The sequence below is a fragment of the Anolis sagrei genome, chromosome 1 (assembly GCF_037176765.1).
Source record: "Anolis sagrei isolate rAnoSag1 chromosome 1, rAnoSag1.mat, whole genome shotgun sequence".
Taxonomy (NCBI): Eukaryota; Metazoa; Chordata; class Lepidosauria; order Squamata; family Dactyloidae; genus Anolis; species Anolis sagrei.
Genome location: NC_090021.1, coordinates 40,250,340 through 40,277,688, shown reverse-complemented (window position 1 = coordinate 40,277,688; position 27,349 = coordinate 40,250,340). Strand labels below are relative to the sequence as shown.

General features: G+C 38.6%; 1 protein-coding gene across 2 annotated transcripts in view; it reads right to left on the bottom strand.

The window, feature by feature from the left end:
- Window positions 1–27,349, bottom strand: part of COQ8A (coenzyme Q8A) — a 55,978-nt gene that overhangs the window by 11,041 nt on the left and 17,588 nt on the right. For both annotated transcript variants that reach the window (XM_060754164.2, XM_060754165.2), the window contains 7 exons: window positions 26,236–26,430; window positions 22,770–23,177; window positions 17,137–17,203; window positions 11,327–11,401; window positions 3,813–3,935; window positions 1,009–1,094; window positions 466–606 (listed from right to left, as the gene is read on the bottom strand). In XM_060754164.2, coding sequence (XP_060610147.2) covers window positions 466–606; window positions 1,009–1,094; window positions 3,813–3,935; window positions 11,327–11,401; window positions 17,137–17,203; window positions 22,770–23,177; window positions 26,236–26,412 — 1,077 coding nt within the window. In that variant the 5' untranslated portion in view covers window positions 26,413–26,430. The remainder of the gene's footprint in view (window positions 1–465; window positions 607–1,008; window positions 1,095–3,812; window positions 3,936–11,326; window positions 11,402–17,136; window positions 17,204–22,769; window positions 23,178–26,235; window positions 26,431–27,349) is intronic.

Below are 27,349 nucleotides of genomic sequence, written 5' to 3'. Positions count from 1 at the left end.
GCCCAGGAACTGCTGCATCACTGAAAAATTCTAATTTGAAAGTTCTAACTTCCAAAAATGGGGAAAGGAAAGAGGCACAATGAGTTACTGCTTCATCTTTCCAAGTATATTTACATTGTTCAAAACCTAGTCTATTACTCTCTAATACTGCAGGAAGAAATACTTCAAAATTGAGCCTGGGAAAACCACAACTCAGTATACTCCCTATTCCTGACATGCAGGAGAAGCCAGTTTTCACAGCTTAACACTTATGCTCTGGACAGCAGACTGACATGAACAGGCGCAGCAACAGTAACTTTCCATTTTAGCCTGTGCTGGGCTCAGCAAGAAATGGAACAGCAATCCAATAACAAGAAAACTTTCTACTATCTTCAGGTATGCAGAACTTTCTATTCCCCCTCCCCCCAATTGGTGGAGATAAAGGTGGGTCCTGGCTCCACAAATGCTGAACACTGCTAGGCCCACCTGGATTTTCATGGCAACTTCTTTGCCATTTTTCAAGCGTGCCAGATGAACCTGTCCAATGGAAGCTGCAGCAAAAGGTCGCTCTTCAAAAAACTCCAATTTATCACGCCAGTTAGGGCCAAGATCATTGTTCAAGGTTTTCTAGAGCAAAAAGAATACACAAAATGAGTATTGTATATGCATTCTCTATCTAGCAAAATCTGATACTAAGATTTCTCATAAGTTTAACTATCAAGAGTCAAAGATGTAGAAGGCAACCAGAAATGAATTCAAGTGCCAATTGACTCACAAAGTACAGCAAAACATTTCCCATTGAATTAGAGAACTAACGTTCAAAGAAAGTAACTATAATTAATACAGTATATATTTTAAAGAACTTCCTGAAAAAGGAAGACATTAGGTGTAAGAAAGGTAATAAATGTTTGTTTTTACTACCAGCCTGCCCATGAGCAACACCAAGCTTCAGTACAAAACAGAACAGGATCCTGCTTTCTGTTATAGTCTTCAGATTATTTATGTCATATTGCTAAACCAAATTCTCACCATCATTTGCTTTATAGGCATGAAATCTGCACTTTGACGCACACGTTCAAAAATCTTCTGCAAGTGAGGGTTGATAAAGGCATCATCTGGTAGAAAGAAAAGGGGGTAAATCAGGCCCATCAGAATGTAATAACTAAGCAATGTGAGTTAATTCTGAGTTACTCAGTTCCTCATCAACTACAAAGGCACACTTTGGGGGAGTAAGTTGTTCACTCTATTGTTCCAGTTCTCTTTTCCTGGCCACAAACAACCACCACATTTTAGGTGACTGTTTAGACCTAAGAATGTCCCCTTTTAGCACTCTACTGGTAAAACCTAGAAAAAAGGTTGAGTTACCACCCACTTATCCAGAAGAACATATAGGCATTGTAATCCCCACAGGATCCTCTGCTTTCACAAAACAGATCATAAACACTTGTGACCCAGTATGACTTTCTCATCACTTGTAGTACTAACATAGCAATGAAATGTTCTGGGCAAGGCTGTTAAGACATCAAAAAATTCTGGAAGGTTTCCATAATCTGCACAGTAACAAACCAAGGTGAGTATTATGTATTTGGATTGTCCTAGTAGTCTTCTGCCTGAAGACTACTAGGAAACACAGCAAATACAACCAGAAATTCATCTCCTGTGACAGGTAGAAAGTATTTATTACAAGAGTGAGAAATCTTTACCATTCCAGATGTTTTGGATTTCATCTCCCATAACTACTTGTCATGCTAGATGGTTTCGATGGGAGTTAAGGCCCAAAACAAATTGTAGGCCTAAGGTTGCCCCATTTAATGGCAAGCGTGCCTAAACATCTATAAGTGCACTAGGGAAAACAGCAATTTTTAAAAGAGGAAAGTGCAGGGGGCAGGTGGGCCTAGCTATTAAAACTTATCCTCACTTCAGAAGTCACTCTTTGTTGACTTTCCTCTATAGCAGTGGTTCTCAACCTGTGGGTCTCCAGGTGTTTTGGCCAACAACTCACAGAAATCTCAGCTGATTAATCAGCTGTTAGGATTTTTGGGAGTTGAAGGCCAAAACATCTGGGGACTCACAGGTTGAGAGACACTGCTCTATAGCATCCAACACACTGCCAGTTCTTTTTTCCCTCCATTTTATAGTATGAACAAAAATAAAAGCAGAGACCAGAAAACTGCCCCACAAAGTAAATATAGACAAACCAAAAGATGTAACAACTAGTTGTTCAAAACGCATGCACAAGGCAAACAAGTATGAGACCAGAGGCAGAAGGTGAATTTAATAAGACATTGCAATTAGGATAAAATGTGTGATAGTGCTATCCTATGAGGAATATCTGATGAAAATGGGAATGTCTTGGCCAGGCTGGATTTAGGATTTCATATTATATTACAGGATTACACTAATATTATTTTTATATTTATTTATATATATATATACACACACACATTCTTCTATGCAAATGATAGCAAATGCAACAAAACTGAAGTTAGAATTAGACAGATTTTGGAATAAGGTAAAGGGCCTCTTAAACTGGACATATCTTAGAATCTCACTCCTACTCTAGAATCAGGTTTGGTGGTAAAGGGGGAATATTCATATTTTTATGAATAGCAAAAAATGTATTGTTAAAGCAATTCATCCTCTGAAAACTTCTGTGCTAAAATAGGACAAGATTACCTACTGGATAGATGTAGATTTCAGTAAAATACTGGGAATTTTCCTACAAGCAATTCATTCCAAGGGAGAAAGGCTAAAAGGTCTGTGGTACAGATTGCCTGGGGCACAGAACATCCTGCTTCTGGTAAGCGTCTGGGTTACATTACACACTAGCTGTATCTTTCTATGATTCTCAAAGCATGGTATGAGAACTTCCCAGCTTCCCTTTTCATACTGCTATTTTCTTTGAAGCTTCTCTCCTGCAACTGGTTTAAAGGAGGCCTGCATTAGAAAGTGGAGATGAAAAGGAAAAAGTAATGCATTTTCGAAAAAATTACTGGCTATGCTGACAGGAAGCCTCTTCACTAACAGTCCAATTCCAAGTATTGACAGAGAGCCATTTCACTCTCGCATCTTATATTAGACATTAAGATCCAGCCCTACAACAAGGACTTTATTCTCCATTTTGCCGTTACATCAGGTAAAAGCTGTAAATGTTAGAGGCAAGTAGATGACAGCCTGCATCTTGCACCAACAATCATAAAACCCAATCCAGGTGTTAATAAACTGGATTGGGTACACAGGACTGTGCAGAATGATCTCATAAGTTCTCACGATGAGCTTCCAATGTTAAATGGGAAAGTCTGGAGGGAAACTGTAACTCTATTAATGTATCCTCCTCCCTGTATTAATCCTCCCTGTCTCTTGAGAACTACAGCCACACAGCCAAACAAATACAATCCCGCTTCCCACCTTTATGTCTGATGTTAGGATATAAATTAGGAATGAAGAATGAATATTCCAGGTAACCTTCACCAAGTATAACTTTATCATCACCCACATTTGTAATCATCAACCACTGAGACGATTTGTGGATGTGCCAACAGGATTTCAGGTATACTAAGCTATTTGCATGTGTAGGATGGATCAAAGCAGAGTCTCCATTTCAAAAATAAATCTATTTATATAGAAGTTTGAGCCATTACTTTAAAAAGCACTTCCGCCCCCACAACCTTTTGAAACTACTGTAGATGTTGTGGTGCTGATGGATGCTGATAAGAATGCCTGTTTTCTGGCTTCCAAATCTTACAATATGTATGGGTATCACCATGCATGAGTAACAAAACTAAAAAACAAAAGGGGAGGGGGGAGAACATACACAATCCATTTGCATTTACCTTGAATGCTCAGCATCTGTCCTAGCTTCAGTGCAGCCCCTCGAACTTTGCACAGGGTTCTCACAATTCTTTCTGCATTGGCCTCTGATAGAAACGGGCTGGCATCCGTTATAGCCTTCTTTCCTGAGGATAGACAGGCAGAGTGGGCATGTTTTAATAATAATCTGGATTGCGCTTTGAGCTCCATTTTCATGTTGGCCAAACCTGTTGCTCCCCGAATGACCAAATAATAATCGCAATAGGGCAGTTCTCAATATAAGAGAATATATAATATAGAAAAGGGGAGAAAAGACTAAGGATATCCTTAGGAAGCTGAAACATGGGAAATAATATCAAGCATTCTTTGGAAATAATTGGCTGTATTTCATGAAGAATAGCAAACCATGTGGATTTTTAAACACAGGTATGTATTTTTCTTGAACACGCACTTTTATATATACAAAATAATCACTATAATAACAAAAATTAAAAAAAGATGAAAACTTAGACAGCTAAAATTAAAATTCCACACATAAACTACATCTAAGTGCCCAACCACACTTAACTGATCTGTCAGGGATGATTTGAATGCAATATTCCTGCTTCTTGGCAGGGGGTTGGACTGGATGGCCCATGAGGTCTCTTCCAACTCTTTGATTCTATGATTCTATAATCCCCTATACTGCCATTAAAAACAAGGTTGGTAACACTTCTATCTACTTCAAGCATTCCTCGACTATAAAAAAAACCCCACAAAATTCATCAATTCCCCCAACTCATCAGTGAAAAACATGTTCCAGTCCTTAAAATCACTCAAAGGTTTGTCCTCGATTAGCAATGTTAATTTGTCCATTACACCCAATTTGTGTATCTTCACCAACCATTCTTTATTGTGAAAAAATAAAATTTTGGGTTGTTGTGAGTTTTTCGGGCTGTATGACCAAGTTCCAGTAGCAAACCTCTGAGAGTGCTTGCCACAAATACAGGCAAAACATCAGAAGAGAATGCTACTGTAACATGACCATACAGCCTGAAAAACTCAAAGCAACCCAGTTATTCCGGCCATTGAAGTCTTTGACAAAATATTTTTTTTCTTCCCATCTTTGAGCATAAAGTCTATAGTTCATTTTTATAAATGATTTAGTGCAAATCATTTTTCAGTATAAAATTAGATTTTATTAATTATAGGCAAGTTATGAACAAGACAGGTTCTGTAGATTTATTCTTAAAATGAATTTGTATTGAAGTCAGAACAGGTACATTTTTAAATGTAACTCCAGCCAAAAAACATATTTTATAGTTTTGGATATCATAGGGAAGGGTTAACAACCCTGTGATATTTGTTTTGCTGTCAGAAGATTTCACCTCACTTTCTGCCCCTGTGATAGATTTTGAAACAGTTGGCTTGTTTGTGGAAACAAGGATTGGTGAGAAAGCGTCAGTGGAGACACCTTTCTCCCATGATAACTCTTTCAGGAGTGAATTTCCCTTCCCTTCTCTGACTTCCTGTTGTCTCACCCTGTTCTTAACTATAAGTGTAAGTAGGATATTTGTAAAGTCAGGGACTGCCTGTATTTGCATATCCTTTAGACAAAAATATGAATTATTAAAAGCCTGGATTGTTGTAGTTTTTTCGGGCTATATGGCCATGTTCTAGAGGCATTCTCTCCTGACGTTTCGTCTGCATCTATGGCAAGCATCCTCAGAGGTAGTGAGGCCTCTCAGACCTCACTACCTCTGAGGATGCTTGCCATAGATGCAGACAAAACGTCAGGAGAGAATGCCTCTAGAACATGGCCATATAGCCCGAAAAAACCTACAACAACCCGGTGATTCCGGCCATGAAAGCATTCGACAATATATTGAAAGCCTGACTGCAAGAATTTTGTTTTCACCATTACAATTTAAAAAAGAAAAAAATATTAACGCATTGTGAAGCATATTAAGTTAATGCTCAATTCATAACTGCTAGATGACAGAGGTTTTTGGTTCAGCTGTTTTCACATTCTTATTGGCATATATACCCAGTGTTCCTGAAGTGCCAGGGGGCCATTGCTTCGCTTTCACCCCTTTTCATCTTTTCCTCCCCTCATAGCTTTCCCCCTTTCCTTTCTCTACCTTCATTCCCTCCTTTTCTTTCCTCCCCTTACCTCCCCCCCTTCTCCTCTCCTTTCTTTCCCTTCTTTTTCCCCCTTTCTCCCCTTCCTCCCTTCTCCAGCTCTGAGGGAGCCTACCTCACAATATCTCCATGGCAACATGGCTCTATTTGTGGCTCTTTTTGTGCTTCCTTCCCTGCATACATAAGTGACCCTTTATTCCCAGAGACATTACAGAGGGCCACTTCACCTACCAATCCAGTGACAACAGGGATGGCCATTTCACCTAACAACAGCCTTTGTGGTACAAACAGACAGACAGACATATTTGGACTTTTATACATATAGATTCTTGAAATGGCAATGCCTTTTCTAAATCAGACAAATGCACTAAATCTAACTATTTAAACACCATATCTTTTTTATGTCAATTATCATCATCATCACCATCATAGCTTCATACACTGCTATAACAAAGACGATGAAACTTCTATAAGTATTAAAATGGCTCTTTTTAAGTAAATCTGCTGACCTGTTTCCACAGTCATTAGGACAAATAGGCAGATATTTGGGTTAAGTAGCAATTATTTATGGGCATCGGCAAAAGAGAAGGCAAAGCTAATTAGCATTTCCAATGGTGGCTTGGCAGCAGGTTTGCCTAATTACTAACCATGTGGGGCAAAGGGAGGTGAACGAAAGAATTCTATGAGCAAGCTAAGCTGAATATATGAATTCATGGCCTCAGGTTATAGTGTCTATTTTATAATTGTACACTCATATTACCAAAGAATTATAATAAAAAAAAAGAAGTGGCTTAAGATCTTTAGAACATTTCCACAATTAAACAATAATTGCTTGCATAATTATCGACACACATGAATATCATTTGTTCCTCAATCTCAATGTGAGCAAATGAACAAACCAGGAAGTTCCTGCTAACAACAGTGTAACATTATTTTCAAACAGCTTATAAATTAGAACAAAGCAGAATACTAAGCCTACTGTAACTAAGGACTTCGTCACATGGGGCTAAAATCGGTGGCATGCGCCAATTTAGCCCCAGTCACTCATAATGCCAATCGACTTCCATCAGATGACACTGCACTGGCTCCATGAGTAAAGGAGAGCGGAGTTGGCATGTGCTGCTGCATGCCACCATTGCAACATGGAAGGCTTCCACTGTTGCTGTTGACTTTAATGGGGGAATGCCGCGCACACTCTTCCCTCTATAGGATCAGCTGCTGGAGGAGCCAGGCGATGCGAGGCATGGGGCAGTGGCTTCGCTACACACACGGCGACATGGGACATTTTCTGTAGCTGTGTGATATGGTCGTAAAACTGATCGTCTTTGCTTGCTCCATAGTAATCAGCAGGTTATTGTTTGGACTAACCAGGAAAATTCAATGGAAGACTTCCTGATCTGCTCACATCAGAAGACCTACAAAGGTAATGTGTGAATGACCAAAATGATTGTCCATATTTCAGGCTAAGGCGTGATCATGCAAATGTTCTCTCTTTACCCAAGACTCAGAGAGTGTCTAAGAGGAGCTGAAATGTAAACACAACTCAAATCATGTTTTATGTCATGTTTAAGACTAATATTTTACAGATGAACACTCTTAGAGCTCAATTTGTCACAGTATCACTGATATTCCATTCAATGTCAAAATCTCCAGAGTCCAACAAAAAAGCTGATTCTATGTACTTAGTACAACTAAGCTTAAAGGTCAGCTCTCCTCCTTGACAGAAGAGGGCGCATGGAGACTGAATTCAATTTGTATTCCTGGAAACACTGTCCTAAACACCCAATTTCTTCACATATTCAATCTCTTCAGCTACAGTAATTGAAAATGGCTATGGAGACCGGTGGTGACTAACAAGCCTATTTTTATTTTGATAAGACACAATGGGGGTAATCCATAATGGAAAAAAAATTTCATTTCCATTATTTACTGAATAAACACAATCTACAAAATCAGAGTGCTGCTTTAGTTGACACGATAGCTAAAGTTCTGTTTATAGGCTCTCGAATGAATTACAGGGCCGTTTGGTGTAGGACACAGTTGGAAAGAGAGAAAAGAGCCAATGGAAATATAATTTGACCATATTAGCGCAACAAACTAAACCTGGAACTCCAGAGACAAGAAAGGGAATTTACAAAATGTATGTGACATTGTTGTTAATCGAGCTCACTATCCCAACTTGAAATCTTATGTTGGCTTTTAAATAGATAAGTATTTAGAGGTTTGCTTATAATATAGACAATTTATATATCCACATTGACTCCTTGCTCTAATATTTCTATCTAATTTATATGCTCTTTTAATGATCGTGTATTGTTTATTCATTCAGTTGCTTCAGACTCTTTGTGACCTCATGTCGGCTGTGGTAACCCCCCCCCCCCCCGCCGCCATTCTTTCAAAGTCAAGCCAGTCATTTCAAGGATACCATCCATCCATCCATCTTGCCCTTGGTCAGCCCCCCTCTTCCTTTTTCCTTCCATTTTCCTTAGAACACCTTTTCCTAACCTAATTTCTTCCAGATACAATCTTAATCAAATTCAGCCAATATGACCAACCATAAGAGATCACTGGAGTTGAAGCATAAATCATTTCAAGGGACTTGGACTGGGGAAGCCTGGCTTAAAAGTCACACCACAAGAAGTGAGCAGTTGCAGAGTTGCCAAACAACCCAAGGATCTCACTTTCAAAACCAATGACATGTCCCTGCAACATGACAGTTCCTCTGCAACAGTATCCGGATTTAAGAACTGCATAATGGAACTTGATGACCAGTGCGGAAATTCACATGCATCCCTTCAGACACTGCTGAACAACTATTTCTGAAACCCCTTTCATTGGCTTTGCAGGCTGATGAGAACTGTAATCCAGCTATATCTGAGGATTCATATATTCCCCCTTTCCAACCTATATATCAAAACCATTTTTGATCTCAAACTTGAACACTGTACTCAAATATCTGAAACTAAAAAAAAAATCTCTTGAAGGATCTTATAATTTCTCACAAGCCACAATTTTCAGTGTGTTGACAAGAGAAGTCTAAAAGCAGCTTTGCTGAACCCGTATTCAGGTCGGGGAGTGCCCAGTTATGCAAGGTGGCTCTTGCATACATAAAAATGTAAACAGAACTGTTTTTGTACAACCTCTCTCAAACAACTTCCTAGTTCTAACTAAAGGCCCTGCAATGATAAATACTATCATATCTGCAAAACATTAAAGTCAGGCTATCAAGGACTTTGAATATATGCCCAACATGAACTTATTGTTTTTTAGCTGCATGCAAAAGAGAACACCAGGCAAGGGAGCACATATATTATGTACAGTATATGCACACATCCCATCACAACTTTCAAGCACAACAAAAAGAGCAAATTCCTCTTAATAATAATAATAATAATAATAACAACAACAACACCAACAACAACTTTATTCTTATAACCCGCCTTGATCTCCCTGAAGGGACTCGGGGCAACTTACATGGGGACCAAGCCCAGAATAAATAAAGAAGTCAAAGTACAAAATTAAAATGTAAAACAATTAAAATTCATACAATTAAAACCAAGGATGTAACAGCATCATCAAAATACAACAAATCAACATCACAAAACGAAAAGTGGGCATAATTTCATTTGCAAGGGAAGGGCAGGGCTTGTGCAAAAATGCAGGATAACAGGACCAGGGCTGGGAATATAGGGCTGGAGAAGCTTCCTTGTGTTAGTTGCTCAATACTTGAAGGAGTGCCTTTCCTTACATATGGCCACCCAAGTATTGAAATCTGCCAGAAGATCCCACCTCTTGGTTCCACTGGAGGTGACAATACCATGGAAAAGAACATAAGAGAGGACCTTCGAAGCTGTGGCACATCTCCTGTGGAATGTCCTCATGTCAGAGGCCTGACTGGCACCAACATTGATTTGCTTTCAGTGTGACATCAAGACAGCTTTCAATTAACATCTTTGGCACCTCATGTCTAAGCATACCCAGGGTTTAAAAAGTCTTCCAACCCATCAAAAGTATTTTAAACATTCATGTTTAATTATTACTTGATTTTAATCTAGGTTTGTTTATATTGTTTTAACTATTTGCTGCCATGTAATACAGCATGATAGAACAGCAGAATAAAAATATTTGTCTAGCATGAAGGAATTCAACCAAAAATACAAAGATAACCAGTTATCTTTAGGGTGTCAGTAACATAACAGCTTGACATGACATTGATAATTTTAAGGGGAGAAAAACATGATATAGGAAGGATGTTTACATTTTTTTTTCTTGAAGGAGCAACAGGAGACCTACCACTTGCAGCACAATGGACATTTGCAGAAGTACTCTTCTTCTACCCAAGTAAATGAACCTATTCGACAGTGTTTCTCAAACTGTACTCCTCTGGGTGTTTTGGACTTCAGCTCCCAGAAATCCGAGCCATCTTACTAGCTGTATTGTCGAAGGTTTTCATGGCCGGAATCACTAGGTTGTTGTCGGTTTTTCGGGCTGTATGGCCATGTTCTAGAAGCATTATCGCCTGACATTTCACCTGCATCTATGGCAGGCATCCTTAGAGGTTGTGAGGATGTAGGCAAAACATCGGGAGAGAATGCTTCTAGAACATGGCCATACAGCCTTAAAAACCTTCAAAAACCTACCTTACCAGCTGTTAGGAATTGTAGGAGCTAAAGACCAAAACACCTGGAGGAGCACAGTTTGAGAAACACTGCTATTCTGCTTCTGAACTACACATATACCTTTGACATAACGAAGTCCAATCCTTTCCATATAGTTGAGCTCCCCGACCCCACGTTTGCAAACCTTTATCAAGCAAGATGAAACTTGCATCTTGTGCAATAACACTAGAATCTTATCTCAAGTATATATTATACAACAATCCCCACATACACCCATGACTAATTGTTAGTTTGTTAGGTAAACAGAAGATATATTTGTGGTAAAACAAAACCTTGGCTCATTGTTTAAAAAAATCTGAAAGGAAAGAACCGAAAGTCAAATATCAAAATGCAGTTAAAAACAAGAATACTGTGATTTAAAATTGTTGCGACTGTATAGGCAGCCTGGACACCAAGCTGTATTCATATATGATTTAATGAAGGAAGAGAGAGCAGGCTTCTTTCTGCTGCCCTGGAGACTAGAACTCGGAGCAATGAGTTCAAATTACATGAAAGGAGATTCCAGTTGAACATTGGGAAGAACTTCCTGACCATGAGACCTGTTTAATAGTGGAATTCACTACCTTGGAGTGTGGTGGAAGCTCCTTATTTTTAAACAGAGGCTGAATGGCCATCTGTTAGGTGTAGTTTGATTGTGCTTTTCCTACATGACAGGTGTTGGACTAGATAGCCCATGCAGTCTCTTCCAACTCTATGATTCTAATGCTTATTTGGGCAGTAAGAAAATGAATACTCACCATTACGTTCTTCAGATCTAAGGCTTTTCTTTGCAACCTCAGCAAGTGCTCCAATGCCAAGACCAACTGCTAAGCCTATTATGAACAGAAGAGTAAAATGATGAATAAGAAAGAAAAGAGACAGGAAACAGTAGGACAGAATATAATACAGCCCCACCCTCCTGCGCAGGATTAGTTTTTAGGACCCCTCACAGACACCTAAAAACACAGATGCTCCCGTCCCTTGTACGAATATAAATGAACCTCGTTCACATGGATTCAGTGATCCTATCTGCAGCACCATCCCATGAACCCCAAAATCAATTACCATGTAAAGCCCAGCCTCTCCTACCCAGCCCCCCCCCCCCCTTACAAAGACACACACACAAACTCTGTTCCCTCTTTTCCTCACTTCCTCTCACTTTATCCCTGGACTGCTGGAGATATATTTATAAAAAATCTATGACAGACCATCCAACTTCACTCTGAATAGACCCAAATCTATAAGATGTACCATATATCTGAAGTGGTTGTAGTCAGTGAAACTTTATGCAACAAATCTATCAGTCATAAAGATGTCGTATTGATTTTGAGGCTCTGCTGCAACAGATGAACATGATGATCCTCTGCAAGTTTCCCAATACTAACACACGAAAGATGTGTTCTCTACAACTCCCATCGTCCTTTCTAACAACACCAAAAAGCTGTTTTAAGCAGTCCTTTACATCAGTAGTGACAGCCAGATATCCAATCATGTCAGTGGCTTGTCTGAGAATGAATTTCATAAGATTGCAATTCTATAGCGTTAAGTGTAACTGAATCTGCATCCCTATCTTAACTGGAAAACATTTCATGTTTTTGGATCTTTAAAAAGGAATACTTCAGGTTGCTTCCTTGAGGTTCGTTCCTATTTGTTTCTCCTCTCTCTTTAGTCTTAGCCTTTGCCATTCTAAATGGCCAATGCCCAGGTTACCTTAGAGACCACTTGCTGACATTCAGAACTGTTCAGGAATTGCTCTGTGGTTCATTTTGGGATATTTGGTGAGTGAGCAGATAGACAGAGCACTCTTTGTGGCAACAGTACAACACTTTGTGCCAATGCTACTTGTCCTCCCTCTTAAAAATTGCCAGGCTCCTTCATTGTGCATCTTTCACTAGAAACTGAAAACACTTTGGCTTCAACAGGCTTTTAGTATATTACACCTAGTTGCATAAGACATTTTACTTCCATTAGCACTAGGCTGGCACATCTCAGTTTTAAGTAGTGTTTGTATATGGTCACATTTTCCATGTGTCTGCATTTTTATTGATCGCATCATAGGTTTTTACTAGGTTTGTCTGTCCACTTCCCAGTGGAAGAGCAACACATATATAGTTGTTACAATTAGGGCAGTAAATGAGTTAAGAATATACCCAAATTAACAATCTCCTTTCCTACTTATCAATCTTTTACAATACCAGCCTCTCCTTCCCAGCAACCCATTTCCGATAAGATTAGGGTCTGCACAGTATGTACTCTCCTTGCACTGCACAACTCCACCTTAACAATCGCATACAGATTGGTCCCTCCGAGACCAAAACAGCTGGGCCAACTGTTAAGAGAGTTACAGGCTGCAAACAATTTACAATTGTAAAGTTTTTAAAGATTAACTCGGGAGGGAGTTGTTTACTTTAATGTTTCAGAACTGTTTACATATCAATTTATTTTGATAAGGACATTCTCCTTCAAGAAAAGTTTTGCCCTTAGCATTTGCAAAGGGATTCTGTTGTAAAATATGTTGAAGGTACTGTTCTTTAAATAGCGACAGAACATTGCCCTCCAAGGTGTGTTGAAACCTGTCGGGTTTTTGTTTTGTTTCTTGCTTGTCTGATTCTTCACCCAAGCAGGGGATAGAGATCACACTTCCAAGTCATAATTTTCTATCTACTTATTGGTCTGTTTTTCCCCTTAAAGGGACATTCTCTTCCATAACATCAGTCATTCATTTTCACATGGTAAATGTGAACAACTGCACCAGTTCAACTAATCAATGATAATGTTTAGTCAGAAATTCATATTGCTCCATGATCTACAGTTAAATAAGACATTTCTAATGTTGAAAAACAGCTATTTTAAGTGTTTCGTTTCTCTTAGCCTCTGCTGCTAAGGAGAGTAAAGGGAAAATTAGTTCAAATACAAGCAGATTTAAACCTTGAGAGTACAGTGAGCATACAGTATGTCTCTATGCCAAGACTGAATTAGATTATAGCATATGCACTAAAGCCTTAGCTAAGACTTAGTGTTGTTCAGGGCACTACGTCAGCCTGATCTGTTCAACATCATACTTTGATCTCCTGCACATTCCTGTATCATTTTAGAACAGCTCCAACCTGCCTTCAAAGTAAGTAGCATGTACAGTGATATCTCATTTAAGACTAGTCCAAACTTCTCTGTTGCATTTTAGAATGCTCTCAAAGTCCTGGCTCACCATTCCCATCACCCTCAGTCAATATTGATGAGAGCTGCAATCCAGTGGAAGACAGAAATATGGGACAGACTATAGCAGGCCTTCTCTTGATTCAAACAAAACATATTTCTAATTTAAGGGAGAAGGGAATTATGATGGGAAAGGTGTTGCTAAAGGACTATGAAGGCACGCTGGCATGCAGTTTATAATGTGACACCAGGGATTTCCTTTTTCCATAACTATAGACATTTCTTTCCAACACTGCCCAATATTCAACTTTCAGCAGAAGCCTTTGCCACCCATAAAACCCTCTGTAGATTAGAATCCATACCTTCCTAAACTAGACAAACACAATGAAAGGCCATTAGGTTCTTGCTTTGGTATTACAACTGAGGAATGCCTTGTTAATTTCAATAAAGGAAGTACTGTAAATCAAAACACACAAAAGAGTGGAATTACATTTATGTTCCTATCACCAGTCTTGTGCATGACTTACAAATATGCTAGACTTATCTGCACGTGAATCCAGAAATTTAAGCAATCTTCTGGCTGACTGGAATTTTACTTTAAATGTTTTTCTTCATTCTTCAATTTCTTAAAAATTTATTTTGACAACACCCAAAATACTCCAGAGTTCCACAGGATTCACAGGCAACATGACTGTGAGCCCACTCTATAATATCTTAAGTGGGATGGGAAACATCTTTCATCATACATACCAGCCAGGGAGACTGAGGGCAGCTGCAATCTAAAAACACTTGGAAAGCCACATCATCGCCATTCCTGATCCAAGGTCTAGGGCAAACATTTATATTCCTCTAGAAGGTTTAGCAAGAATTTGCACAGGTTTTCCACCACTGAAGCACATGATAAAATGGACTCTAACCTACAGGGGTATAATACTTCAGGCCTATGGGTTCTACTTTGTCTTTTATTAGAAACCCTCATCCAGGAAGCAAGTACACAACAGTGGTAGATGCAGTCATACTAAGGATTAAGGATTGACTAGGAAGACAAGGAATTTGAAATCAGTGCATGACCAAGCTCTAAGGGCTTTTAACACAAATGTTCACTCCTGGTTCCTCTTTAACTTCAAACAATCAACCATGTTCAGAATCTAAATGATGAGGATATCTGTATCTTCTCACAGATTGCTGTTTTCTGTATTCAAGGAAGAAGAATTATTCAACAATTCCTAAATAGTATTGATAAAAGAATTTCATATATAGAGAGAGAGAGAGAGAGAGAGAGAGAGAGAGATGTTGATATTTATGGGGAAAATATTTACTTTGTTCTTTATCTTCATATCTGCTTCAAGAGATAGTGTACACACTAACTTCCTGTAATAACTTGCCTACTAGAAGATATCTTCCTACCCATTTTGGTATACCAACAGAAATGTCCAGAAGGCATATACATGCAGATCTCATATTAGAGAAATGAACACTAATGGCAAGAGCCAATTCAAACTATAAATAGGGAAGGTCACAACACAGCAGAAGCAGCACTTGTAAGCCACATGCTGCTCTCCACATATTGAACCAAAAAGAGCAATGAGGCGGTGACATTCCATTGTCCTGGCAGACCAAGAGGCTAATCAATACAAGAAAGACACGGAGCTCAAAGAACAATGTAAAAAGAGATCTTCACGGTTGTTCAGATCCTTTCACCATGCTGCTTTAGTAATGGAGGGGGAAGAAACCCACACCTTTCTCCCCTCTTGAAACTCTTAAATGTACAGAAGACCTTGCTCATGGCTAAGCCAAGTAACCCTCCTATGAAACAACAGTGGAGATTCTTTGATTCTTCAAATGTTTTCAACTACAATTCTAACAGTCCCTTACTATTGACCCTGCTGGCTGGGGCTTTCAGGATTTGAAGTTCAAAATATCAGGAGGGCCAAAAGTATATCTCTTCTTCTTTGGGCTAATGCCGTAAGCTAGAAAATGTTGAATGTGCTAAGGCTCAGCAAAGCCAAGTATTTCTCTGAAGTTACTATAATGTACAGATAATGTGTTCCTAAAATAACAATATTGTCTGCACAACCATTTTGAGGCATGCCTATTTAATGTGGTCCATATGGATAAAAGGAAAGCAACAGAAGGAAACTTGGGTAATTAAGACGGTAATCTCAGGTGGGGAGGAGCAAAAAGGGAGATCATCCATGCATTCCAATGCTCTATGGGTTCACATCAAATATATAAGTGTACTTGTGGTGTATGAACTCATGTTCACATACACAAACACGCACATAGATAAATAATGAAACCAACAGGGAGGCAGTTAGGGAGCTATATCAGCTCTAGTCTAACACAGTTGAGGGATAAAGTTCTAGAACCTTCAGTGGGACCACCCATCACATAGAAAAATTCTGGTGCCATTTATTGTGAAACTTTAAACGTTTGCTAATGTTTTTTTAAAAAAAATTATTGGTAGCCAACTTGACTGTTCTGCTTGTGAGACACAACGTAGAACAGAAATATTACATTTTGAATTCAAAAATGTGTCTAACATTCTGAGATAGTTTTAAACCATGGCCTGCCCTATCTCTGATAAGTTTCCTTAAAACAAGCAAACAGCAAATGGTGCCTTCCTGTAGCCTCCCACACCAAGACAACCTGATGAATTTTATGGAAACTGGCAAAACCATCAAACATGGTTTTGCTAGTTCCCATGCCTATAAACTGAAATATCAGCTTGTCTGGCATTGTAGAGAAAGTATGTCAACAAAGAAGGCAATATCCCCTTAATTGCAGCCATCAAAACTGTTATGCTAATAATTGAGAGATGGGATATATATAGAAGTTTCCAGCTTATCCGCTTTCTCTTCTTGCCCCACTTTTCCCTGTCATTTCGCTCTTTTGTTCTCTCCTCATCCTGTTTGGTTTGAGTCCTGGATGTCCTACTCTAACCCTCTTCTCCTTATACCAACATTCAGACAATTCATTAATCAGGACTGTGCATGTTTAGATGCATGCAAGAATCCTATGGCATAACCAGCCTATATGATGGTTGCAACTGAATTGTATGACTCAGGTCATAAATGTAGGGAGAGATCAAAATGTGTAAGTCAACCAAACGTATTAGATCTATTTTAGCCCCAAATGATCCCAACGGGATCAACAACTGATACCTGTAGTGAAACTCTCTCTCCATCACCAAAACATAGGGGATTTACTCAAATGTTGTATTCAAAACCTGAATCCAAAGGTGGAAAATGACCTAGCAGAATAAATTCTAGCATTTTGTTTTAATCAGAAGTTAAGCCCTGCAGTTCTTTACACATCAACTAAAGTATTTGGTGCAGCTGCCAAGAAGACAGGTGTACGTCTAAAATGCCTTAACATCAGCTGTTATTTGGCCACACAATTTAAAGAGACTCACCTCCAAAGTTAGCAAGTCTCCCAATTCGAGTAACTGGCACTTTCCGCTCTCGGGCACGTTCACTGAGCTGCAGGGAAAAAAATCTTTCATTAATATGGACAAATATTTTGCTAACAAAATATGCAAAGAACCCAAACTAAACATAACATACTTTATAACGGATTTTCCACAATCACCATACTAAATAAAATGACATCACCATTTTGTAGTTTCCTCGTGCAAGGAACACTTTTTTTCCACAAAGTTTAAACAGAACCATTACATTTTTCGGAAATATGAACTTTTTCACAAATATATGGTGTTAAAAGATAGCTCAACCATTAAGGTTACTGTATATGGATGTTTTTGGGAATCATAACAATTCCTCTCCCAAGAAGGTAGTGTGAGCAAGAGGCTAAAGGTAGCCAAGAACAAATGAGTTCCAACAGCAATTTTCAGCAAAGTATTCAAGCTCTGTGGCCTTTATGCCTTCAAAATTAATGAGTATTGCCCTCATACAAGTAATTCCTAATAAATAAAACTACCTTCTTCACACTTAAGGTTATTATTCTATTCAAGCAATCCACAGGGATCTCTTTCAACTGGTGAATCTAAAGCCCTCTTAGGAAATATGATAGAATCAAAAAGCATCTTCACTGGAAACCACTTGGTTGAAGCACCACACAATGCTCTATGAATCCATATTTGCTTATCACTTGGAAATGCAACCTTTGTAACACAACCAAAATTCAAACAAAACGGAAACCATCTGGAAGACTGCAATCCATACCCCAATGCAATTCATTTGTTCCCCTGTTTAACTCTCATATTGAGAAATCGCTCCTTTCCTCTCCCCACCTCACTTTGGGCTTTTCAACTGAACATTTCAACTGCCCTAAAGTTCAACTCCTCCATATTGCAACACTTCAATATTCTCCTGGGTTCATCTTGCACATCTTGCTCAGAGATACTTGCTTGGTCCACAGCATTTAGCTGCCTTGTATCCTTAGAATGAATCATGACACCTAGCTAGAGATTCACTCATGCAAAACACTCATTTTTACATTTAACAATGTCCATTTCATCAATGTCTGGCCTATTTCATTGATGTCTCAGAGTGGAAAGTAAGCAGCGTAACTGTTAAAATTGCCACCTTTACATTCTGTTATTTGCCCTTCAACTGGCTAAGCAAAGAATCAAGGACACATTGGTAATATTTCACAGGGCCTCATGCCAAGTATATTCCATATCTAGCTAGCTTCCCCATCCCTGCCTTTCTCTCTCAGGTCTCTTGCCTCCATATGTATTTTTATAGGTTAGTCAAGGTCCAAGAAGATACATAACCTCAGTGCTTTACATTCCAAATTCTATTCTTGAATTGAATCCAACTCTTTAAAGAGGTTCAGAGGTTAGCGTTAGTCTATCGTCAATCCTTCATATCTTTGTTTACATCAGCCTTGGTCTCCATGAAGATTACTGTGCTGCAAAGGCTTTTCATGACAAAGACAGAGAGTCCTGCTGTGCATTCAGCATATGAATAGACCATCTGAGAAGCCAGGTTAGTCTGTGCATTTGTGAAGAACTAAATAAACAGAAAGGCAAGCCCACTGTAAACACTCCCTTGAGAAAGGTAAATATATCACCCTCAATTTTATTCCCCTCTTTCAAGTTTAAAATACATTCATTCTACTTATTGCAGAGCCAAGTCTGTTGCATAGAAGCATCCAAAACACCATCTCCCTTTTTGTATTATGTCCCCACTTGTTACTTGGCAAATCAGAACTCTTCCTATTTTCTTGTTTTATTTTCTTGGTCTTAGTGATGGGCAGGAGCATATAGAATAGATCCTGTGATTCTCAACCTACAGCTCTTTAGACCAATTGTTCTCAAACTTTGGTCCTTCGTGTGTTTTGGACTTCAGCTTCAACAATTCCTGATAGTTGGTCAAGCTGAAAGATCAAAGGCTGTAAACTGCTATTCTACATGTTTGGGGCTTTAATTCCTAGTTCCTTTGTCACTGGCTGTAGCTTCAATGAGTTGAAGTCAAAAATATGTGGATGTCCAAATGCTAATAAGTATTTACTAAGAAGTATTTGATTTCTTAAATTTCAATGATAAAATAAAGATTGAAAGCCCTGGAACTTTTACTGAATAAATTATTCAGTTCTGTCTAGCATAATGAATAATCTATCAGCATGTCATTACTCCACAAAAAAATCTTGCATTCGTTAGGTTTTTTTTAAATACGGTATCTTCCTGTCACATTTGGATTCAAGGTCACAGAAATATATCAACATACACATGGGAATCAATTATGTAAAGACATTTTTAAAAAATCTAGAATGTCAAAACTGCCAGAAAGTGATAACACAAAAGATCTGCTAATCTTTAGGGAAATTGATACAAACGAAAAGGAGACTTGATGGATGAAGAAAAACCATACACTTGCAGATGTTTTAAGTAAAACATAAACAATGAACAAATAATTCAAAACTAATCACCAAAATCAAGACAAAACACCATCAAGAGATAAACAACAGAGGAGATGAATTAAGAAATAATTATGAAATAGCACAGAAGAGGAAGTATGCTAAAAATATAAAAGGAGTGAGTTCCACATTTAAAAGTCTTAGAGAAGAGTGAGTATGCAATGGATATGAAGAAACAAGACTTAAGAAAAAACCAAGAAAGCAAAAAAAATAAGTTAGGATCAAAACAAGAAAGAAAACAAAATTTAAACTTAATATAACACATTTGTGGAAAACAGTGAATAAACAGGTGTGCCATCTTAAAGCTTAAGAAGTGATAACAGCAAGCTCTTTCATGCAGTAATATACATGTGTGGGCAGAACTCACCAGTAGATCTCCGGGTGATTTCATATAAGCAAAAATGATCGTACTATTTTTTAAAGACAATGACAAGACTATTTTTATCTATAAAATGCAAGGAAGAACTGATGTCTCAATTCTGTCTGATTCTCAAAACACAGGCCTGAGATGGATATTCTTTAATACCAAGTTTGCATCCTTTGCACTGGGTTCCAGCTGATTTACCTCATATTTCCAATTAAAAGGAGAGATCCCAGAATCTCAAAGAGACTTCTCCCCAGCTACAGTATCTGTATGGTTAAATTAAGACCAGTTGTGTTGCCATTCTACTGGCAGCATTCAAAGTTGAATTTCTCTATTTTCTAGCCTCTATAGTTAAGAAAGAGGAGCCCCCGGTGGCGCAGTGGGTTAAACCACTGAGCTGCTAAGCTTGCTGACCGAAAGGTTGCAGGTTCGAATCCGGGGAACAGCGTGAGCTTCTGCTGTCAGCCCCAGCTTCTGCCAACTTAGCAGTTCGAAAACATGCAAATGTGAGTAGATCAATAGGTACCACTCTGGTGGGAAGATAACGGCGCTCCATGCAGTCATGCTGGCCACATGACCTTGGAGATGTCTACAGACAACACCAGCTCTTCGGCTTAGAAATGGAGATGAGCACCACAGCCCAGAGTCGGACACAACTGGACTTAATGTCAGGGGGTAACCTTTATCTTTTTACCTTATAGTTAAGAAAACGATCACAGCAACAGGTAATGAAACTATAAATGCTGTGAAAGAAAGTGTAAGAAGGCAAAGTTGCAGAAAAATCATACAGCAGGATACAAGTTAAGAAAAGTTATATATTTGAATAAATTATTTTGAGTTTTCTGGAAATATATTATTTAAGTATACAAGACACTACACACGGATATGCCATTCTAGTTACTTTGTTCTATCTGGCTTTGAGAGCTGACCAGAGTCCTCCTTGAAAAGAGGAGAGCTGAACTGGCCTGATGTATTTAACACATTTGAAGCAAACTTTCTCCCCACAGTCCTCTATCTGAAATCCAGAGAAATCTAGTAATACAGAGGGAATACAGAAATGCCTCTTCCTCTGCTCAGTCCCTATCTTAATCTTCCACAACATTCTGTAGAGCTTACTCCATCCCCAACCCAGCCATTTAGAAAACATTTTCAAGAGATATCTGAGGCTACACAGAGAGGTGAGAATTCTGCAAAAATCACCTCACTCCCACCTTTCCACCAGTAGAATATCTAATGAACAGAGTTACAATTCATAGGGCCAACCAATATAAAACAAATACAGGAAGTTGGCTTATGCTAAATGAGACTAGTTACCTCTCTTTTGTTTAGAAAAATGTGTCACTGACTCAGGATAATGCAGCAGAATTCATTTATTATTATACTTAGACACAATGATTTGCTTATTTTACATTTAAAACACTACTCAGTTTCCAGTGGACAAATTCTGTCTTGAAGAGACAGAAAGCAGAGCCTGGCCTGAGAGGGGTAGGGCTGGGTAGACAAACCTGCACTGCACCTGTTCTGAACTTCAGCTGAGACACCAGGGGAACAACTAGTATAGCTTCTTAACCATTCCAAGAATTTAGCAAGGTATCATATGTCCAGCAAGAAGAAGGTGAACACCTGTTAAATATTTAAAAGTGCAAGGGATACATTCTGACCCCTCCAAACAGACATTACTGCAATCAAAGTAACACACTGCCATATTTGTTTCAGCAATCTTCTCTTATCCATTTCAGTAAACACCTTGACCACTTCCAAAGTGGTCAAGACAGGAAAACAATAACCAAAAAAATGCAAAACAAAAGCTAACAATTCAAAATTTAATACCAAAAACAGATAAACCAGTATTTCAATAATCTCCATTCCCACACCAACTCACACAAGCCAGAATTAAACCTGAAAGTTTGTTGCAGGCACCATGTCTTTGTTGCCCAATGTAAGATGAAAATGAATTGAGGCAAACATTTATTCTAAGGAAAGGCAGCCCACATGTGAAGCACCTCTTTGGGAAATCTCAGTATGATATGGATGTCACTCTAGGAAATGATATTATCAAATTAACCTACTTCTATCATACTTATTTGAATGTAGAGTCACTCTAACCATCTAATCAAAAAGTACTTTATACCTGGAGACAGACTAGGTGGAGTCAGGAAGAAAACACATCCAAACAGGTAAGATGTAGATGGATTCAAAATGAGATAGAAGAACATACAAGAAGCCAATATATGAGACTTCGACAAGGCAAGTAATAGCTAAGCAAAATCAATGTCCCTGTTGTTAAGTCCACCATCCATAAAATGAAAAAATATACATAGCAGAACTAACCAGGTTGTTGGAATTAGTCAGTTTAAATTATTCAAAATTTGAACATACTATATCAATAATACCCCCAACAGACCTCAGCCAACATGAGTTGCATGACCTGGTTTGTTTCAGTAATCCTGGAATGGCTCAAAATAAATGACACTTGCCTTTCTCAGCACATTTCAGTTGCCACAAGCTGAGCTGTGAGCATGCTGCAAAGATCAGGATAATTGAAAACAAAGAGAAATGCTGTATTGGCCCACACTACTATACAGATAGAAACAAACCACACTGTACAAGTACTGGATTGGAAAGCTGGAATAAATGAGAGGCAGACTCTATAAAACAAGGTTGGGAAGACACCACCCTTTAACTCTTATAGAAGACCAACTCCAGCCAGCACTGTCAACAATGAAAGATAAAATGCCTAGAGGACATGTTATTCAGGAAAAAATTCCCAGCACCCTGATTTTGTTCAATAGTTTACGTACCATCTGTTTGTGTGGTTTGTGCTGTGGATCCGTTTTAGCTTGCCGAGCCTTGTCAATGTCTTCAGCTGTGAGTCCACCAACAGAGGAATGGTCTTGATGAAAAGCCCGGGTTTGCCGATAAATAGGACCATACAGATTCCCACAGTCCCTAAAGCCTCCAAAGAGCTTTGCATTCACTTTAGCAGAAATGGGATTCGAACTGGAATCTCCACTCCCATCAATATTTGAAAAAGGTTCTTTGGCAACATAAGAATAAGACGGGCCTTTTGCACCACCATCCACAGGAGACTGATTTGGTGGAGGGGAAAAGTCTTTTGAAGCATCACTCCACTCTGATTCTGAGAAGTTGTACTCTTTTCCAAAGTCCTCATCAAGATCTTTAAAGTTTTCCTGTTGTTTCCCCAATTCCTATAAATAAAATACATAAATGTTTTTTCCCAAATTACAGAAAATGTAAACTGCTCTCATACTTTCTGAAAACACAAAAGGACAGATTCTAACCAAGAAGTGAACAAGCAAGTTGGCTATTCAGTGCTTCTATTCAGTTCCTAAGTAGGGGAAGGGGAGGAGACTAAATCTAGCTTGCAAAACAACATCTTGCTAGCCATGTTAAATTGGCAATATCAATATACAAAGGGCAGGGCCATAGCTAAAATAAAAAATTTCGGGTGGGGTTGAAAATTTCGGTGGGTGGGTTGAAACCTGCCTCCTAGCTCACGCTGAAGCAAAGAGCACAGCAGGGGGCAGAGCAGCCTTCAATAGCCTGTAGCTCCGCCCCTGTCAACCACCTCCACCAAGTCTGGCCTCCTTAATGAGAGCATTCTACACCCTCCACCCCAACTTGGTTGCTTCACTACATCGGCTATTGCTGCAAATAATGACAGTGTGAATAAATTGTCAATATTTGCTTGAGATAGTGCCTGCAGTTCTGGAGGGACTCTTAATTTTTTGCGTCTCATAGACTTAGCATGGGGATTTGGTTAACCAGTTAAAATTCATGAGTAAACCAGGTTTTTTTTAACCTGAAAAAATTCGGGGGGGGGGGGTTAAACCCCTAACACACCCCCACCCCCCACCCCCACCCCCCCACCCCCCGGCTACAGGCCTGACAAAGGGATCTTGTGGCACCTTAGAGACTGTAGTTGCATCTATACTGTAGAATGTGGTTTGACACCAATTTACCTGCCATTACTCAATTCTATGGAATGATGGGATTTATAATCTGGTGAGGCACCAGAGCTCTTAGGCTCTGTGTATTGTGTTTTGAGGCTCCGGCCTGTGTAAGCCGCATCGAGTCCTGCGGGAGATGCTAGCGGGGTACAAATAAAGTTAATAATAATAATAATAATAATAGGCAGAAAAGGCTAAAGACTTTGTAAAACTCCATCCAATAATCCCATAGCATTGAGTCACAGCAGTTAAAATCGTGTCAAACTGCATTAATTCTACTTTGTGCATGCACTCTGATAGAATAAATTTGGTAGCATAAACTTTTGTAGATTAAATCTATTTCCTCAGACTTTATCTGCATCTGAAGTAGACTTCGTCTACAAAAGTTTATGCCATCAGGTTCATTCTTTCAGTTAGCTTCTAAGTTGCTACAAGATCCTTGTACATACTACGGTAATCTACCATTTAATTCTTTTCTGTTTTATCTTGGTCATCATCATCATTCTGTTTTACAATGACTGCGGTTAAATTTTGCCCCATTTTTCAAATGTAGGGTGATGGCTGTCTTTAAATTATACTTTGAAAACCATGTCCTGGTATATCATAGTTCTTTCACTCTCACTCACTATGAACCCAAACACAATCCTGCACTAGTATTTATTTTTGTCAATATGTACCTCTAAATTATTCTACATGAAAACACATATATCACATACATTTATTTTAGGGAGTCAGAAATGTATCAGTCCACGAAGTACACAGTGTATTTCAGATTTGAAATCCCTATATCTCTGCAACCACAAACTACCCATTAATAAAACTCTTACCTGTTGAAAGGAGCTTCAATTTATTTATTTATTTATTTATTTATTTATTTATTTATTTATTTACAGTATTTATATACCGCTTTTCTCACCCCTAGGTGGACTCAAAGCATTTGTTCTTTTTTACCACTAGATGCACAAACAGCCTCTAACCTGAGTCATTTGCAAGGTGTTGACCCTGCAACCAAAGGCCTAATGAAATATTATCTATTTACTGAGTTTTTAGTTTTGTTTTTAGCTCAAAATGGCTAGTACAACTTGATAAACCATTTGTAATTGTTTTGTATATCTATAACATGTTGCCATTGTGAAATATACTGCTTTGAAATTGGGACCATCATTTTGAAACATTGTTATACACCTAGGGCCAAACTAGATTTAACTGCATGGAACGTGCCCTTAAAAAAATGAAATTTCTGCTATGACTCTCCCTACTCCCATAGAATTAAAACCATATGGGAGTGGCCTATCCCCCTCCTCCTACACAAGCTGCTACTGCACTCTGCAGCTATATGTTGCATCATTAAGGGCATATTGACAGCTATGAATGATGAATGTCATGTTTAATCTGACCCTCAATGCCAAAACGGACCTGCTGTTACGCAATGTGTGAAAAGGCCTTGAACATCTGGTCTCACTGTGCCCTGTTTAACTTAACCAATTTCTTAGAGAAAAGAGTGGCTGCATTTTCCACAATATATCTTTCCAATAATCTCTAGTGTGTTTCCTACTGGAGGCAACCGAGAGGAAGAATCTTCCAGCAGATTATCCTGTGTCTGCTGTTTCTCCTGCCAATTTCTGGAACTTGTAAACACTTCTATATTAATTTTGATTAATGTTGGAAGAGAAATGTTTCCATTGTTTACTTCTTTGGCAGTACAGTAAAATCATTCCCTGCTCCTCCCAGCTGTTCAAAGCTATAAAGGACCTGACTCCATAATAGGAAGGGCTAGAACTCACTTTGCTTTAATCAAATAAGAAAGAGATTAATTAGAGCTTTGAAAAATCTGTTATGAGAGCACCCAGGACTTGACATATGTAATCTGATGCTAGTTAATGTGAAGTAGGTTTTCCTACATCAACTTTTTCTTTTTACCTTGGCATAAAATATGTTAATCTTTTGCTTTGAAAAGGAAACTTTAACGAAGAGCTCTAAACACAGATAATGTTATGGCAAGTCACAACAAGGTCTACACAAACTCCTGGTCTAGAAAAAATGTTGCTACGGTACCAGAATGGGCCTAACAGACAAATGAGAGAATATGGTTTTAGCTACTTAGATAGTATTTATCTTGATAGAGGTGAGATTTAAATTTTGCAGATAAATAAAACAAAAGATCTAAGACACAGATATCTGCTTATTCATATTACCTCATTTTCACATAATTCAGAATGCATCTTTAAACAGAATCTTTGAACATCTGAGTAGAATATGTGTACTTGGGTAACACTACCACATTACATGTTCTTACCTGCATTTTCCCCATGGCTGTACTGAACTGTTCTTCAGCAGCAGCCTGGAAGCTCCTGACTACAGTTACAGCATCACCCCCAAGAACTACTTGCCGGAGTTGTCCTGCTTGTGCCTCTAGGACTGCCTTACTGAGTTTTGCCAGGCCTCGCATCACCATGATGGCATCTCCCGCCATGGTGGATCACCTCCAGTGCTGGAAAACAAAACCAAGCCATAAATCATGACCGTCAGGAGATCCCCATCACTTTCTTTCATCATTTCACTAATGGAGCATATTCTTAATACTCTACTTCACACAACAAAATTGAAGGGAAAAATACAGGTGAAACTAGCTCTCCAGAACCAACTGCAAACCTGCCTAAGTATATGCCTTAGATTGCTGTAATATTATGAATATTTTATGTGTATTTTAAATGTTGACCCTTGTATGTTTTTAACTATATTTTACTTCTTTTGAATAATAATCTACTTTGAATCCCAATTTTGAGGAAAAGGCACTGTATAACTGCTGATGATGACGATAACAATGATAGCTGTGCATGTGTTATAATTCCTCTTTTCTATACAAGTTCAGCATGCAGATAAATACCAGGACCAAACCGATCTAGTTTCTAATTTGATTACTTAAGCACATACAATGAAAAATACTTCATTTCATGAAGTTTAACCAGAATGTGTTGTGTTCATCTGTCTCAGGAATTACTGAAAATAAACTTTTGTTCTGCTTCCCTCATCTGCAATAGTTTTAAGAGAATGGGTCATTGACCCTCACAGTGGCATTTGTAAAAAGCATAAAGCCTCTCCTGCTAAAAGAAAATCCAGCTCATATTTTTCAGCAGGGAAACTACCAACCTAGCTAGCATAGAATTTCATATAACACTAAAGCCTTTTCAAACTTTTTTGGAATTGTACTGTCCTTGTCAAAAGACAACTCTAAGGCCCCTTATACACTGCTATATAATCCAAATTATCAAAGCAGGCAATCCACATTATCTGCTTTGAATTGGATTTTATGAGTCTACACTGCCATACAAGTCAAGAGCACGCTTGGGGGCCTAAATTATGTGTTTTGACATGATGCATGGATAAGTTGAGGGTCTTTCTGTGGGAGA